The following is a 19,331-nucleotide window of genomic DNA, read 5'->3' as shown; positions in this document are numbered from 1 at the left end:
ACACACACATACACACACACACACATACACACACACACATACACACACACACACACACACACACACACACACACACACACACACACACACACACACACACACACACCATCCCCGACACCGGCTCCTACTACCACCTGACATCCCCTGTCCGAGAATTGCTGTTCGACACCACAACCGCATCCAGCCCATACGTGCACGAACTGATCGCTATAAGAACAGCCCAGTCCCAACCATTGTAAAAATTATCAATAACATGTAATAAATCAGTGTATTCACTCCCGGTAAACACTGCTCCTTACACTGTCACTATGTTGAAATGAACTGTAGTTTGAGCTGATCCCCATCTAAGTTATTATATGTCTTATTTGTGTCACTTATGTTACTTGTATATTATTTGTAATTCGTAACCCATTCCCCAAATATGTAACTGTAAATTTTCAGCCTTCTGGCTGCCAAGCTCTTTCAATAAACCGTTAATTATTATTATTATTATTATTACACACACACACACACACACACACACACACACACACACACACACACACACACACGAAACTAACCACATTACCCATATACCATTTAGCTCACATCCAATAATTCACCAATCATCCAAGACACACATGCCCATACCAGCCCACACACGCCACACATGCCCACACCACCCAATACACGCCCACACTCGGCAACACCAACCCTTACACTCATTGATTATAATCAATGAGCCACTTTCTCCTTGGTTTATTTTTCTACGTTAATCTATCCTTCACCGTGGTGGCAGAAAGTCACCCTTTGACAATACATAATAAACTACCCAAAAAAAACAGTTCTATTTTCCTCAGCTAACAAATTATATTCTGTCGTGATATTTAGCCCGCCAATAAAACCTTCCTCGCTGTCTCCCGCGACTCACTGGTTTCGTGCACCTCGAGTGATCAAGTCTCCTACAGCACCTGCCGCAACCTCTCGTTGACGGTGTCTCATTTACATAGAAGATCAGAGCTTGAGAATCGTAAGTATTGTTTGTGAATAGCTTAGATGTCAATATCATCTCCTATTCATCCGTATTTCCTGTATGTTTCGTTGCTATATTTTAGTTGATATATTGAGTGATAATATTACCGAGAGGCAGACATCGCAGTAACGTTAACCACATGAGCATTTTACATGCATCCGTGTTCCTAATAGTTTGCTCTCGGTACACATTGAGCACAACATTTTCAAAGATATTTTACAAGGTAAAAATAAGGTTTGAATAAGATTATGTTTACGCAGTGAATACAGGTAGAATGTTAATAAGAAAGCAATTGGCACTGAATGAATAAGTAACTTGCATTAGTGAAAATTATGAAATTGACTATATACTTATATGCGATATATTATTAGTAGATCAACCATGATGAAGATGTCTAGTTGTCAGACAAAGAATGATAAATAGTAGGATTCGTGACTGAGCCTTGACTGGTTTGTATATGGTTAATGTATAATTACTGAATATTCTACAAGAATCAGATCAAGCGTTTTAAAATGCAATTGACTCTGTTGTGAAGTAGGAATAACATGTTATTATTGTTATAACTTCATGAAAATCACTTTATATCAGACAAAAGTGCCTTCATTTCACACGACCTTCAGTGCCTTAAACAATTAATTATATTTGAAGTTATGATATTCACTTATATACGCGATTGCTCCCATGTACAGTCCCCTCCACCAGTGCTTTTACAGGGCTCGTCAGGTTTGTGCAGTGTGGCAGCCCTCTGTTTGCTTACATTAGACAAAAAAGAAACTCACAATAATAAACATAATATGGAATTAAAGTAAAATAGCATTAAAGCAAATATCTCAATGTAATGATTTGTGGAATGTTTATAGGACGAGCCCCTGTAAACGCACTAGTGAAGGGGACTGTACATATCAGTTCGTGTTTTCCAAATAAACAAAAGGTTATTAAGATGATCCCTTCGTTGGAGTCATCTTTAAAACTCGTCAAGCGGGAGTGTACGTAATGATCCATGGCGGGAATGTTTTCAGTGTAATATTTGGCCTGAAAGACTAAAAGTTATAAAAAAACAAGGATTTTTTTTTATCTAGATGATACTGATCGTATTACAAAAGTAAAGAGATTACTATAACCGACCAACAGGTTAGTGAAAAAATAAGGATGAAGAATATGGGCTTAAGAGTTATTACTGTAAAGACGAAAATAATGGTTGTTTCCACATTAAAACCAATCATTAAATAAATCAATTTATGCAAAAGGGAACTTAAACAGGTAAAAGATTCTGTGTATTTAGTAAATAGCATAAATTATGATGCTAGATGTGAATAAAATAAATAAGAACAAGTCAACTATCAATTGCATACAATATCTTAGAAACCTTTTAAGACACTAGCCTTAGCTTGAGCTAGAGACCATTTGGAAGTGTATCGTATACTAGTAGTGTTTGTAGTTCGCTGGTGGGCGTAAGACTGAAGAGAAAGACCAGGTGCAACACTCGACTTAATATATGTTCATCAAGTTTGTCATTAAGATAGTTTGAGTTATGATCTCAAAAAATACAATGCTAAGTGATTGTCCAACGACCACTGGCCGTCAATGTAAAAGAAACAATTATAAGAATTTTTTTATGTGCTGTAGTATAAAATTACTTGAAATATTCTGAAATATTGACTGTTCACCAGAATATTTCAAATTATATCATACTACAGCACATTATAAAAAATTCTTATAATTGTTTCATTTATATTTACAGCCAGTGATCGTTGGACAATCACTTAACAATATTCTGTGAAATCTAAATATTTGTTACCAGATTTTTTCTTTTGTATTTTCTTATATTTTCGTTTCTCAGAGGATCATGAAAAGTAAATGTACTATTGGCCACACGAGTCTAGAGGACCGTTTAAGGTTTGTACGGATGTGGAAGGAGGGGCTGTCTATCCGTGAGATAGCTCGCAAGAACAACACCAGCGCCAGCACCGTGTACAGGTGGATAAACAGGTGGCGACTGAAAGGCTACGTCAACAAGGGAACTTTCATAAGCAATCCCCGAGTATCAGGAGGAGAAGAGGAGACCACCGCCCTCCCTTCAGCCTCTCTCCCTAACCCGCCTCCGGCACATGATAATAATTCTCCAGCCATCGGTTATCTGCTACACACTACTTCTCTCCACTACCCAAATACAGCACTACACCAATGTCAAATCTGTAATATTATCCATGCTCAGAGCTTTGCATGGCAAATGAATCTTTCAGTGTGATCAATTAACGTATTTCCCCCAGACTGATGCCAATTGTCCTATCTCTGCCATCGATTACAACGAATGAAGATGGTCAGTGTTCCGTTACTTTAGCAATGACAAGAACTAAGATTTGCACAATGCTTATGTGAAAACCATCACAATAACGTCGTGGGAGTGTATAATAGTGAGTTCGTGGCCTGATTAATTATTTCCAAATAAAAGATCGTGCTAAGCTACCATGGTTTACACAATTCCTTACGGTCATTACCTGAGGCAAGATGGACAATAAGTATACGAACCTTATACGTAAGTAACTGTGACATAACTTCACAACTGAATGTCGATACAAACCACACATACGTTTTTAGAGCACCTCATTTCTTATTCATTTATTTGAATATACGATATAATGCATACTTCCTAAATGTACGTTAAGTGTTGTGCAGTAGAGGAATCTTTAAATAGCCCTTGACCTAACTAGTACATATAACAAAGGGATTTTCCTTCATAGATATTCCAACATATTTATACTTATCTCACATTGCTCTCATTTCTTCAACATCACAATATTTCATGCCGAAAGGTCAAAAAACAGTCATTCATATCTCATCTCTAATATTTTCGATCTGGTAGGTTGGAGGAAAGATTGTACACAAGCGAAATCTATTTTCTATACTAAGCACATCTTCAAGCAACTGAAGAGTCAAAGTTTTTCATTTTATTTTATATAAGTTAACAGAGAATTATAATCGCATTTCACTTGTTAAATTCCAACTCTTTATTGTATGTTCTAATTAAGAAATAAAATTGTAATGTAATACCGACTGTAAAAATAATAATAATAATAATAATAATAATAATAATAATAATAATAATAATAATAATAATAATAATAATAATAATAATAATCATAATCATAATCATCATAATCATAATCATAATAATAATCATAATATTAATAATAATAAAAATAATAATAATAATAATAATAATAATAATAATAATAATAATAATAATAATAATGATAATGATAATAATAATAATAATAATAATAATAATAATAATAATAATAATAATAATAATAATAATAATAATAATAATAAAAATAATAATAATAATAAAAATAATAATAATAATAAAAATAATAATAATAATAATAAAAATAATAATAATAATAAAATTAATAATACAAAAATGAAAAAAGATATGTTTGTTGTGTTGCCAGTAGTAAGAAAAACAATTGAGACCCTGCAGTTGTGTGTAAATGAGGCAGAAAGTCAGATCAACAACCTGGGACTTGGTCACACATGGCAGCAGGGTCCACCATTAGACAACACATTATGCTTCCAATATCTTCCCAGGCGGTACTACCTCCCTGTTTGGTAGTTGCCTACTGATGAGTGTGTGTGTGTGTGTGTGTGTTTTTTTTTGTGAGTGTGTGTGTGTGTGTGTGTGTGTGTGTGTGTGTGTATGTATGTGTGTGTGTGTGTGTGTTTTTGTGAGTGTGTGTGTGTGTGTGTGTGTGTGCATTTAATTACGTTACGTTTGTGTATGTGCCCCAGGTGTTTGTAAATATACTGTATGTGAATTTCCAAATGTCCCTGTGTGTGTTTGTGTTCAGTGTGTGTGTATTTATGTTTATGTATTTGTCCGAGTAAGCGTGTACGTGTCTTTGTTTATAATTGTTTTCATGTGTAATAATAACAATAATAATAATAATAATAATAATAGTAATAATAATAATAACAATAATAATAATAATAATAATAATAATAATAATAATAATAACAATAATAATAATAATAATAATAATAATAATAATAATTAACGATTTATTGAAAAAGTTCGGCAGCCCGAAGGTTGAAAATATACATTGGACAAAAATGATTTACTACATACAAAGACATGGAGTGGATGGGTCGTTTAAGAAAAGCTTTCATTACTGAAAGAGGAAGGAACATGAATTGAACATACAAATTATTATAGTTTACAGTTGATGGCCCGGGCCTGGGCTGGTCATGGAGACACCAGGTGGTGTGGTGTTCACGTGGTGTAGTAACTCATCCTCGGGTGTTGATATGAAGGACCTCACGTAGTCATAGAGACACAGTGTGGTTTGGGGTGGTGTCACAGTACCTCACTCTCTCTGCTCGGTGATGTTGTGTTATCTCGTAGTCAGGTGCATAGCCGGCTGGCCCTCCGTTGTTCCCAGGGTGGACGGATTAGCACCTCCTGGTCAGAAGAAGGGGGTCAGTTCCCAGTGGTGCTTATCTCACTGGTGGGTCACGGCTCTCACTGGTACTGTCTAGTGCTGAATTCACTGGCCTAAGCACTGTTCATCACTGTTCAACACTTGTCCCACTTCTTTCCGAAACGATATTGTCACTTTTGATGATCTAGATATCACTGTGTTGAGGATGGGTCGGGGAAAGGGAATTCAGAAATGGGCCGACATGGCCAAGGGGGGCCACCACTCAGCAGGAGCGGCGCCTGAATAGGTCTTGACCCTGCAGTGGTCAAGGATGTAGTATGTGTGTGTATGTGTGTTTGTGTGTGTGTGTGTGTGTGTGTGTGTGTGTGTGTGTGTGTGTGTGTGTCATTTTGTTTACGTGCATGTGTTTCTTTTCTTCCTTCGAAGAGGACGCTGAAGATGTGGGTGTCTATGATGGCACTCTCGCTGGTGTTGGCCGTTACTATTTCACAGACTGTTGTAAACCCGCCCCGCACTGATGGTAAGAATACATCTTAATTTATATATATATTTTTTAACTCGAAAAGACTTCCGTCCTGCACTAACAAAAGGCTGTAGTTTGTTTATCTCAAATGCCTGAGTTACAAAAGCCACCTTCAACTTTCTCTTCATTGCCTACCTTTTTCATCCTTCTGTATCAGTACTTTTGAGATTTCCCATAACGTCACATTCATTTTAAAGTGATTTTATACCTTTAATCTTCTCTAATTGATTTGTGTCTCCCCTACCTGTTTAATACTGTTTCCTAATCTTCCACAAGACCTATAATTCCACACTATTTCTGCATTAACTCTTTGAGAGCAAAAGGTTTAAACCAACACTCTCAATGGGTTAAGTATCCTCCTAAACACAACTTTTTCTTTCGACTGGGTTGGTCTATTACTGATGAATGCAGAACAACCGCAAGTGATAGTTACAAAGAGATTTTGGCACAATTTGTTTTTCATAGAAACATGTGTATTGAATCTATATGAAGATCCTTTAAACAATTTACTTATTTTATCAATGAATATCAGAGATTATGAAATGAGCAATAAGAAAAAGGGGAAGAAACAATCAAGGAAGCGCGTACGGCAATGTCAGGTGATTTGCATCTCAAAAAAAAAAAACACTTTTTGGTAGAGTAGGTTTTCCCATCACTACTAATACATTATCTCGTGTAACTTACAAGCCGCTTCAGACCATTTTCTAACGACAAGGATATAAAATAATCTGCCCACACAGATGAGACCGAAACACTAACATCAGCAGGAGAAGCGGTGGAGGCTGTGTTGGAAACAGCGTCACATCCCTGGTGCTCCGTCTTCCTTTTCACAGATGGCACAACATCCACCTCCTCCGTCTTAACTGTATGTGGACTGACGTTTCAACATGATAGATAGAGAGAAAAATATAATTTATTTTTTCCAACAATTTAAAGTGTACGGTGGTTAGTCAATCTGAGCAGAACATAAAGACATCGACGAATGAAAAACAGACTGTTCTTATTAATACCAGGGGCGAAGATTCACACGATAAGAATATTCTTGTTACTAATATATATTTTAGGAAGATAATTATGGCACTTACACTTGGACACACGCCATTGCTTTTGACTACATACGTTCCCCTATTGTTTGCCAGATGCTGGATAGACTCCCGGCCTCCTGGGGTGTGGCAGTGTTCGAGGTGGCAGTGGACGGCCGGGACGCTAACATGACTCAGGCGCAGCTCTCCCGGGTGGTCGACGAGGCTCGGCGGGTAGGTCACTCTCACATTACTACTGAGGCGGGTAGGTCACTCTCACATTGCTACTGAGGCGGGTAGGTCACTCTCACATTACTACTGAAGCGGGTAGGTCACTCTCACATTACTACTGAAGCGGGTAGGTCACTCTCACATTACTACTGAGGCGGGTAGGTCACTCTCACATTACTACTGAGACGGGTAGGTCACTCTCACCGTACTACTAAGACAGATAGTTCACACTCACATTACTACTGAGGCGGGTAGGTCACTCTCACATTACTACTGAGGCGTAGGTCACTCTCACATTACTACTGAAGCGGGTAGGTCACTCTCACATTACTACTGAGGCGGGTAGGTCACTCTCACATTACTACTGACTCTCACATTACTACTGAAGCGGGTAGGTCACTCTCACATTACTACTGAGGCGGGTAGGTCACTCTCACATTACTACTGAGGCGGGTAGGTCACTCTCACATTACTACTGAGGCGGGTAGGTCACTCTCACATAACTTCTACCATGTTGACGTCAACAGCTGCGGCAGGTGTCATGGTGCGTGACGGTGGTGGTGGTGAGCGACGACCCAGCCTTCCTCGCCGCCTTCGCCGAGTGGTCCCTCAAGGGCCGCCTCCTGGTGTGGCCGACGAGGCTCCTCGTCGTCACCCGCCGGCCTCTCTCGGAGCTTCTTAACTTAAATAAGTCACTGTCAATGATGAACGCCATGTTGCTTGTCGTAGACGATGCAACGAATACCAAGAGGTTAGACTTTACCTGATTGTTTTCTTTGATTATGAACTGTGTGCTCTGTATATTATATGAAATAAACATTTAAAAACTCCCTTTGATCCTCTCTCACTGCAGACATTTTTTTCTTTCAGGTGTAGTGTATATATGCACCTGCCTTACAGCCACAGGGGTGCCCAAGCTGTTCAGCTGGCCTCCTGGATACCCCACCGAGGCCTCACTCTCTCCTCCCACCTCCAGCTTTTCCCTAACAAGTTCTCACCGTGCGTGTCCAGACCGTGATGTATATAATGTGTATTGATTTATACCATAGTCAGTATTTTTTTTTCTTTCTATGTATTCTGTCCGTTTACTATTTACGTAAGCAGACATCAGTTTACACAATGAAGATGAGGCGTGTATAATAATAATAATAATAATAATAATAATAATAATAATAATAATAATAATAATAATAATAATAATAATAATAATAATAATAATAATAATAATAATAATAATAATAATAATAATAATAATAATAATAATAATAATTAACGGTTTATTATAAGAGCATAGCTGCCGGAAAGCTGAAAATATACAGTTACATAATTGGGAATGGGTCTCTTGATTGCCGAATAATATACAAGTAACATAAGTAATACAAATATGATATATAACTAGGTGGGGAGAAGGTTGTACTACAAGGCATTCAACATAGTGACAGTGCAAAAACGTAAGATTTGCTGGAGGGGGTAGGGTACGATTCAGCGCCGCCAATTCAGCGCCGCCGTTTCAGCGCCAGCCCATTTCAGCGCCAGACTATTCAGCGCCGAGACCTTTCAGCGCCTGTGCGTTCCGTTCAACATCTCTGTGGGAAACAATTGTTGTCTTCTCCCAGTTCCTCTCCGGTATGGACGACCAACCTAACCTAACCTAACCTAACCTAACCTAACCTAACCTAACCACGTTAATGAAAGACAGATAGCTTCTGAGTTGAACGGAACGCACAGGCGCTGAAAGGTCTCGGCGCTGAATAGTCTGGCGCTGAAATGGGCTGGCGCTGAAACGGCGGCGCTGAAACGGCGGCGCTGAATTGGCGGCGCTGAATTGGGCCATCCCCTGCTGGGGGTGTATACATTGGTTGATTACGAGTTGTTGGCCATTTTTACAATGGTTGGGACTGGGCTGTTCTTATAGCGATCAGTATGTGCTCGTATGGGCTGGAAGCGGCTGTAGTGTCGAACAGCAATTCTCGGGCGAGGAATCTCGGGTGGTAGTAGGAGCCGGTGTCGAGGATGGTGCAGAAACTTCTCACCAAATTTGCAGATGAAGTCATGGTGATGGTCAGTGAGAGTCGAAAGTGTTAGTGTGTTGAGTGCGTCTTGATAGTTGGTTTAGGAAGGGGAGAGAATGATCTTGCATGCCCTCTTTTGCACTTTTTATATGTATTTCCGTTGTGTGGCAGGCAGAGGAGACATAGGTGAGCTTGGGGAGTATGAATGTTGAGTAAACAATGAGGAGCTCGGACGCAGGAACTCCGAGGGACTTGAGTCAGTGAAGGTTTGGAGACTAAAACTGGAGGGTTTGACGCGTGTACTGACGTGTGGTTTCTATACGTGTTCTGGGTATCAAGTTCTATCTACAGGAGCGAACACAAACACCTGTAGAGTTTCGTAGGTTCTATGTACTGGATAAACAGATATGTACACAAGGGAGGTAGCGCTCCTTACTCTGTATGGGGGTCAACTTGTCTCTTGGCGACATGTGGTGAGTGATACATTAACAGCTCCCATATGTCGCCAGGCACATTAATTAAGCATGTGGGACATGGTAAATACATTGCCACACGCTGCTAGCTAGGCTGAACAAATAGTGTATACAAATGGAGCACATACAAAATATACATACAGCATACATAATATACATACATAATACATAATATACATACACCTCCCTCCCCCCTATACGCTCATAGCAAAGTCTTGAGCGGACCTTTTCTTTTGGATCCGTTCTGAGCGTCGAGGGACTTGAACACTGGGAAGGGTATGGGACTCAACACTGGTGGCGGGGTCAGCAGAAGGCATTGTTAAGGGGCGGAGAAAACGGCGGTTCCTCCACCACACACGACCACTGGGTAACCGCACCTGGTAGGCCCGTGACCTACCGAGACCCATGACTACGCCCACTTTGTCCCAACGTAGGGAGGTCGGGTCCTGAACACGGACTTGGGTGCCGACACTCAACCTGGGGAGAGAATGGGCGTGGTCGTTGTAGCGGGCGACGACGTCCTGAACACGTTCGGCGGCTCGGCGATCACAATCCTCTGTCATGGCCTGCCACTCCTTGGAGAAGGATTGAGGGTGAGCAGGGACACAAGAACGAAGGGGGCGTCCATACAAGACCTGGGCAGGGGAGAGTCCGGTGTAGTTAGGTGTGTTGCTGAGTTCAAGAAGACCCCGGTCGAAGGCCTCACAGTCAATATTCCCAGAAGGGGCCACCAAAAGGATGAGGTGCTTCAGGGATTTGACAGCAGCCTCAGCGTGGCCGTTGGACTGCGGGTAATGGTGCGATGACAACACATGCCGGACTCCCCATCGGTCAAGGAACACAGCAAAGTCCCGGCTTGTGAACTGGGGCCCTCCGTCGGTTCGCAGGCGTACAGGAACGCCCACGTCACGGAAGTAGTGGCGGAACTTGCTGATGGTGGCAGCAGACGTCGTGTCATTACCGCACTTGATGATAACCAGCCAACCAGAGAGACGGTCGACGATAACAAGGAAGGACTTTCCTGACACAGAGAAAAAGTCGGCCGACACAGACTCAAAGGGGCGGGTGGGGTTGTCGTCACTCATGAAGGGTTCCTGCTGCTGGCTGGGTTGTAATACTTGGCAGGGCTCACACGCACGGACAACATTGGAGATGTCGGAGTCGATGCCGGGCCAGAACACAGTCTGTCGTGCACGTCGTTTGGTGGCCTCAGCTCCACGGTGACTGTCGTGAAGGCGAGCCAAGACGTGGGGACGTGAGGCAGCAGGGGCAACTACCGTGCTCCGTACATAACAAGGTCTCCGTCGCAGTAGACTTCATCACGGAGTTTCCAATACGGGAGCAGGGTGTTGTGAAGGTCGTAGCCGTTGCTAGGAAATCCATTCCTCACACACTGGACGAGTCGGACGAAGGAAGGGTCATCTCGTGAACAGGTCCAAACGAAGGGATTGGACGGCGTGTAGAGTGACCACAGTCCTGACGGAAAGAGCGAGGTCGGCGTCGAGCACATGGTCTTCTGGAGTAGGGCGGCTGACAGGAGAGCGGGATAAGGCATCAGGGATGCAGAGCTCCTTACCAGCACGCCACACTGCTGTGAAGACGTACGCCGAGAGCTTCTCTTTCGGACGCTGGAGGCGAGGGTTCTCAACGGCGTCCAGCTTGTAGTGGTTGAGGATCGGAACAAGCAGGCGATGGTCGGTCACTAGGTGAAAGTGTTGCAGGCCTATGAGGTAAAACCTGCACTTGGACATCGCCCAAACCACAGCCAACAGCTCCAACTCAATAGTGGCGTAGCGCGTCTCGGTGTCAGAGAGGAAACGCGAGCCCCACTGGAGTAGCTGGAACTGCCCTCCACCATGATCCTGCAATTGGGCGTATGCCACTCCATACAAGCGTGAGGCATCTGTCTGCAGAACCGTCGGCAAGGCTGGGTCAAACGTGGCGAGGACAGGTGGACTAGACAGGGCCTGTTTCACTTGCTGGAAGGCCTTGTCGTGGTCGGGGGTCCACAGGAATGTCCTCTTGGGGCTCATCAGGGGGCGAAGTGGTTGGGCAGCTGCGGAGATGTCCGGCGAAAACTCTGCTAACTGGTTGACGAGACCGATGAAGGACCTCAAGTCGGTGAGGTTAGCAGGGGTGGGAAAATCCGTGATGGCGCGGACCTTTTCCGGGTCAGCTGCGATACCATTCCCTGAGAGGGTGTACCCACAAAAGTCCACTGAAGAGCTGGCCAGAACAAACTTGTCGGCATTTAGGGTGATGCCGTGCTTCCGGCACCTGTTGAGTACCTCGTAGATACGGCAGAGGTGATCCATGTAATCCTCATCGTACACGAGTATGTCGTCGACCACTTTCACGCAGTTTGCCAGACCTTGTAGAGCCATATCACCTCGAAGACAGAAAGAGTCTCCTGTAGCGGCGAATCCCATGGGGCCACGGCAATAACTGTAACGTCCATGCGGGGTAATGAAAATTGTAAGTGGTCGGTCTTCTTCGGCAAGCTCTATCTGCCAGTATCCACACAGGGCGTCCATCGTCGTGAAGAAGCACGCCTTCGGGTTCACACTGCGTATAGCTGCAAAGGGCGTGGGAGAAGGGTGCGCAGGACGAGACACCTGGCTGTTGAGCTTGGAGAGGTCAGTGGTGATCAGAACACCACCTTTAGGTTTTGCGACGACTACCATAAGGTGACACCATGGAGACGGGTCATCACCGGTTGGTGCAATAATTTCTTGGGCGACCATGGAGTCCAGCTCGTTTTTGACCGCCTCGCGGAAGGCCAGGGGAATCAGTCGAGGGGTGTAGATAGCGTAGGGCTTCGCGTCGTCCCTCAGGTGGATCCTCATGGGGGGACCTACCATCTTCTTGAGAGGCTTGGATTCCAGAGCGGACTTGGTAACCAGAACGTCGCTGAATTCCTTCAGAAAGTACTTCCGAGCATCCGAAGGCGAGGTGTCACTGGCAAGAGGCAGGGGTAGGGGGGCAGCAGGGTCGTTGCTGCTCCCTTCTTGTACCCTGTTGGCGTGTTTTACTTCGAGAATAGGTTTGGGGAAGCCCTGGGAGATGATGGCCAACTCTTGACAATCTCTGTAGGACAGCAAAGGAGTCGGGACACCGTTATGCACATCAATCCAGGCTTGACACGACCTGTTGCCAAAGGTGACTTGTGCTTGGAGTGAACCTAGGGCTGGGGCCATCTGTGAACCATCTGCCGTGAAGCGGAGATCCTTGGGGGGCGGTCCTAGATCACTTGGAGAGAGCCCCAAGCATTGCAAATGCTGGGGACCGATGACTGTAGCATCAGCGCCGGTGTCGGGCAACATCTGAAGACGGGATGACACACTGCCGTAGGTCACGATGACACTGATGTACTGGGGGACTTTGGTCCTGGGACGCGAGGAGGAGCACACATTCCTAATATGGCTCGAGCGTTGTCCAGGGTCGTCGTGCCTCTGATTGGAAGACTGTGGGCGGCCCTCACTGGTGGAAGGGCGCTGAAGCTTCCGCCGACGCTGTCCCTTGGGTTTGTTGCAAGGGCAACACTTGTCGTAGTGGCCCAGACGACCGCACACATTGCACTGGACGCGTTTAGCTGGGCACCGTACTGTGAGTGACCAGTGGCCCTTACGGTCACAACTGTTGCAGGTAGACTCAGCAGCTGGACACACCTGTGTTCCGTTCTGCTTACCACAGTTGTTACAAAATGAACCGGGCGTGGGCGTGGTGGGCGAAGGCGTTGGAGTAGACTTCTTGTCCTTCTTGTACCGGGACACAGCACGTACAGTTGTAGGGGGAGCTCGGATGGCAGAGGTGGCACACCTGTCAGCCTCATAGGAGCGACATATCATCAACACATCGTTAAGAGAAGAGGAAGAGTCGAGGGAGGTGAGGCGTTGGACAAGCTCCTCGTCCTTAACACCCATAAGGATTACCTGCTTCAACTGGGTCTCCTCGCACTGCTGGTGATTACCTGGGCATATATCTACCTCTTCCGAGGCTCTCTTGAGTCGTACATAAAAGGCATCAAAAGTCTCGCCCTCCATCTGTCTGCAGCTAAACAATTCCCTCCTGCGTAGAGCTTCATTCCGCTGCCCTTTGATGTGCCGTTGTAGAATGTCCAGTACCTCCTCTACAGAAAACGAAGAGGTCGGAGGTACCTGCAACGTATGTTCCAAGACACGCTGAGTTTCCAAGGACAGGCACATACGCAGCTGAATAAGTTGTTTAGGCTGTGACAAACTCTGGAGATCCACCATTGTAGCATAATCAGTCCACCTTCGCCGCCATTCACGAAAAGTCTGGAAATTCACATCAGGCTTCAAGATGGGCGGTGTTTGAGCAGCCGCTTTGGGTGGGGCTGGGGGGGCGTGAAGAAAGCGTTGATGAGGTATCTGAACCAGTCGATACCGAGGCAGTGTTAGAGCCAGGGGCTTGGTTAACAGTGAGGCGAGATATCAAAGCTTCAAACCGTGCACTGTCTTCCAATCTCCGTTGGTGGTCTCTCTCTGCCTCTGCTTGCCTTCTGTCTTCATCCTCCATACGTCTTTAAGCAAAATCGTGACGCCTTTCATCTCTCATAAACTTCATTGAAGCAATTATCTCTGGAGACAACGCTGAATATCGAGGTGAAGGGCTGCGCGATGTGGTGGGAGTTGGAGCGTCATGGTCAGCCTGGTCATCCATCTCTGCCGAGCTGTCATCCGACTGACTCATCCAGGCGTTGGCTCCACGACTGCGTAAGGCACGAGACATCCTTGACCACCGAAGGGTCAAGACGTACCTAGCGCTCCTCTCGGAGCAGCCAGGTCAACTGTTAAGTTGGCCCATACCAACTCCCTCCCCTGAACCCTCCTCCCCACCGGAATATCAACAAGTTCTCGCCAGAAGTTACTATTTCATTTAGGAAAGGAATGGAACCAGTGTTAAACAGAGGTGAACAGTGGTGAACAGTGCTTAAGTCAGTGAGAACAACTCAACAGTAACAGTCGTACCCAAGTCAACCTTCACACAGTGAGGTCCCAGGTACCCAGTGATAACGGCCCATGAGACCCAACAACCAGTGATGTGTTAATCCGTCTACGATAGGAAGACCTGGGACCACACCTCACTCATATAACACCATCTGTGAGGGAATTACTACACCACGTGAGGTCCCTCATAACACCATCTGTGAGGGAATTACTACACCACGTGAGGTCCCTCATAACACCATCTGTGAGGGAATTACTACACCACGTGAGGACCCGCATAACACCATCTGTGAGGGAATTACTACACCACGTGAGGACCCGCATAACACCAGCTGTGAGGGAATTACTACACCACGTGAGGCCCCTCATAACACCATCTGTGAGGGAATTACTACACCACGTGAGGACCCTCATAACACCACCTGTGAGGGAATTACTACACCACGTGAGGTCCCTCATAACACCATCTGTGAGGGAATTACTACACCACGTGAGGACCCGCATAACACCATCTGTGAGGGAATTACTACACCACGTGAGGACCCGCATAACACCAGCTGTGAGGGAATTACTACACCACGTGAGGTCCCTCATAACACCATCTGTGAGTGAATTACTACACCACGTGAGGACCCGCATAACACCAGCTGTGAGGGAATTACTACACCACGTGAGGCCCCTCATAACACCATCTGTGAGGGAACTACTACACCACGTGAGTTCCTCCTAACGCCATCTGGGAGGGAGTTACTACACTACGTGTTTGCAGTTCAACACCTACAATAATCTGTATGTTCATTGTATGTTCCTTTACCTTTCTCTAATGAAGGCTTTTGTTAAACCACCAATGTATGTAATAAGTCATTTATGTCCAATGTATATTTTCAGCCTTCGGGCTGCAGAACTTTTTCAATAAACCGCCAATTATTATTATTATTATTATTATTATTATAATAACTTAATCTGTGTACTGTGTCTCAAATCAGTGTTGACCGGTCAGACCGTCGTATCAACAAGATCTGAGACAAAAAATTAATTAAATGCACAGATAAGTAGATTATATATATATAAAATATATATAAAGGAATGGCCGCAGTCAGTGTGTTCGTACGTGTGTGTGTGCGTCTCGGGCGGGCAGTGTCTCGCTGTGAGGGGGTGGAGGGGACTCATGTCAGTTACCCTCCAGGCTTCGCGAGGGGAGGTGTACTCAAGTCTACTCCTTGCAAATGCCCAGAACATGCCTTTTACCTTGGGAATCCTTTAGAACAAGGTCACACAGTTATGACACTAAACACACAATGCACTAGACACTTCGCAGAGAATCACTGTCACTGACACTGCTCAAAGTTGCTATAAATTCTTGGAGGAGACGGCCACAAGCGGCGGTTGACACAGAGAAGGGCTCCATAAGCCGGTCTTCCCACAATCTCCACACTTTCACTTGTATAATTATGCAGTAAAATGACACACTGCGCCATGTACGTGTTCTGGGTATCAAGTTCTATCTACAGGAGCGAACACAAACACCTGTAGAGTTTCGTAGGTTCTATTTACTGGATAAACAGATATGTACACAAGGGAGGTAGCGCTCCTTACTCTGTATGGGGGTCAACTAGTCTCTAGGCGACATGTGGTGAGTGATACATTAGCAGCTTCCATATGTCGCCAGGCACATTAATTAAGCATGTGGGACATGGTAAATACATTGCCACACGCTGCTAGCTAGGCTGAATAAATAGTGTATACAAATGGAGCACATACATAATATACATACAGCATACATAATATACATACATAATACATAATATACATACAGTTAACAGTTTAGTTTGTTATCTATAGTGACGCCGAGGAGTTTAGTGGAGTCCTCAACCTGGAGTGTGTTGGGGCCCAAAGTAATGGAGGGAGGTGGTCTTGGTATGGTTGATGGTGACGTGGTTGTTGGTTCAATAAATCCTGGAGGGCGGTGTAGTCGGGGGCCGAGTTGTTGACACTGATCCAGTGGTGGAGTCGTCGATATATTTCCAGCGAGCAGAGGTTTCTCTTAGGGCATCATTGATAAGCATAAGGAAGCAGAGTGGTCCCATCTTGGTGCCTTAAGAGACGCCACAAGTGAGTGTCTAAAAAGTGGAGACAGCCCCTCGGAAGTGTACGGCTTGGCGTCGGTCACTAAGGAAGTCTGTAAGTCATGGTATAAGACTTCTCCAAAACCCGAGGTCGATAGCTTTGTTGATGATTAAATTGTAGTCGCCTAGGGCAAATGCTTTGGCGAAGTCAATAAAGGCGACAGCCAGAGACGTCTTTTGTTTTTCCAGATGGCAGTACATGTAGTCGAGAAAGCTGACAAGACAGTGAGTGGTGGAGGAAGTTTTCATATTGCTAATTTGCTGAGGATCTATGGCGCCTGCAACATCAGCATAAGCCCAGTCAAACACGAAACTGTCACAGATTAAGCTGGGTATTGGAGTGATGGCAATGGGTCGTAGCTCACATTTAAGGATAGTGGGCTGGTTGACTTAGGCACTGGTGACACATATGAGGTCTTTCAGTAAACTGGGTATCTTACTTGGTTGAGGAAAACATTGATAATAGAGCAGAGGGGTTTAGCTAGTTCCGGTGAGAACTCCTTGTAGAGTTTCACTGGTAAGTCAATGGGGGTAGTGGAGAGTTTTATCTTCAGTTTGTCCAGACGTTTTGCTACTTCAAATTCTTCTACTACGTCAGTGGGGAAGGTGGCTGGTAGCTAAGCAGGGTGACTGGTTGTGTCAAGCCGGGGAGCGTCTGGCATATAGTTGCGAAATGGTTATTTGATTACTCAGTTGCGTCACAATTAGTAATATGGCTAAGGAAGGGAAGGGAGTGTGTCTTAATTATTTAGTCCGTAGAGTTCTTTAAGCTTACCATACCACTGACTGTTGTTGGTCTGCTTCAGGTGTAGCAACTTGGTTGGGTAGTGGGATTTCTTTGCAGCGCATATTTCACGGATGAATTGGTTGCAAAGGGACCTGTAGCGGTTGTGGTCATTGAGATAAGCGGCGCTGTCTCTCTGTTGCATAAGTCTTTTGATCCGAGGTGTGATCCAGGGCAACTCAGCTGGGTGGTGTTAGACCTCACACCCTCTTCTTAACCTTACTCGAGGATGTACAGTCAGCCCATAGGCCCATTAGTTCAGAGGAGACTGAAATAACAGCTTCTGTTAACAGAGAGATTCTCTCTCACTATTACATCACTCTTTTAGCCATAATAAACATATTGCACCTTAGTTAACACCAAAATTACCCATGATTGCCCAGATAACAATAGATAAATATACACCAACCACGCTTGTCCCATCCTTAACCAGAGAGAGAAAACAAAAACAAAATGTTCCAACACTTTTCTTGTTTCATCAACATATTTTTTAATCTCTTTAATTCTTTTTTTTACTTCACAACTGTTGCGGTCTCTCATAACTGTACAAAAAAAATAAAGATACATTCTGTAAAGTTTACATAATGAAACATAAATACTAATATGCATACAATAATGAAGACATTTTACAAGTCTTTACTATAAGCTTGGAATTTAATCAAAAGAAAACGGGACACAATAGAAATTAATACAATGGGTAACTGAAGCAAATATTGAGGGAAAGGGGAGATGACTGTAACATCACCCTCCCAAAAGAGGAATGAGTCAGCCGCAGGATAACTCATGACTAACTGGAATACGGGACAGTGCATCAGCCACGACATTCAACTTTCCTTTCACATGTTTAATAATCAAATCATAATCTTGTAACAATAGATTCCACCTTGTCAAACGTTGGTTTACATTTTTCATCTTGTGCAAAAATACAAGGGATTGTGATCCGTAAATACTTAAATGAGTATGCCTGACCCCCTCAAATGAATATCAAAGAGGTTCAAACTTAAAATCAATGCCAATGTTTTTTTCTCAATTGTACAGTACTATAGTTTTTCTGATGCAAAGGAAACTTCTTTGAAAAAAACCAAATAGGATATTCAACATCATCTTTCTTTTGCATTAAAACTCCACCAGCTCCATAATCACTAGCATCTACATACAATTTAAATGGTTTATCATAGTTTGGAGTAGAAAGTACGGGTGTACTTATAAGTATCTGTTTCAATTTTTTAAAGGCTTCATCACAAGGAACACTCCACACAAATTTGACTTTCTTTGACAACAAATTGGTTAATGGTAAAGCAATGGTTGAAAAGTTCTTACAAAACCTACGATAATATCCAATCATACCCAGAAATCTTAATAATTCTCTTCTATTTGTAGGTGCAAGAAATTTCACAATACTTTCCACCTTAGCATCAATTGGTTTGACACTTCCCTGACCAACAACATAACCTAGATATTCTACAGTTGCTTCAGCAAATTCACTCTTCACAAGGTTTCCAGTCAAATTTGCTTGATTCAATTTGTTAAGTACTTCTCTGGTTAAATACAAATGTTCTTCCCAAGTTTTTTAATACAGTACAATATCATCTACATACTCAGAACAACCGTTAACATCATACATTACTTCATTAACTAATCTTTGGAAAGTACTACCGCTCTTTTTCATACCAAAGGATAATACTATATACTGATATATACCATCCGTAGTCACAAATGCAGAAATTTCTTTTGGT

At 43.6% G+C, this 19,331-nt stretch overlaps 1 protein-coding gene across 1 annotated transcript in view; it reads left to right on the top strand.

The window, feature by feature from the left end:
- Window positions 1-911: 911 nt before the first annotated feature.
- LOC121877342 (probable glutamate receptor) overlaps window positions 912-19,331 on the top strand; it is a 34,167-nt gene continuing 15,747 nt past the window's right edge. The window contains exons 1-6 of the mRNA XM_042383053.1: window positions 912-1,009; window positions 5,881-5,974; window positions 6,718-6,842; window positions 7,117-7,233; window positions 7,758-7,981; window positions 8,101-8,229. Of these exons, the coding sequence (XP_042238987.1) occupies window positions 5,893-5,974; window positions 6,718-6,842; window positions 7,117-7,233; window positions 7,758-7,981; window positions 8,101-8,229 (677 nt within the window). The 5' untranslated portion in view covers window positions 912-1,009; window positions 5,881-5,892. The remainder of the gene's footprint in view (window positions 1,010-5,880; window positions 5,975-6,717; window positions 6,843-7,116; window positions 7,234-7,757; window positions 7,982-8,100; window positions 8,230-19,331) is intronic.

The sequence above is a fragment of the Homarus americanus genome, unplaced genomic scaffold (genome assembly GCF_018991925.1).
Source record: "Homarus americanus isolate GMGI-L3 unplaced genomic scaffold, GMGI_Hamer_2.0 scaffold367, whole genome shotgun sequence".
In the NCBI taxonomy this organism is placed as follows: Eukaryota; Metazoa; Arthropoda; class Malacostraca; order Decapoda; family Nephropidae; genus Homarus; species Homarus americanus.
The sequence above is the reverse complement of the archived record's forward strand: the minus strand, read 5'-3'. Positions and strand labels throughout refer to the sequence as shown.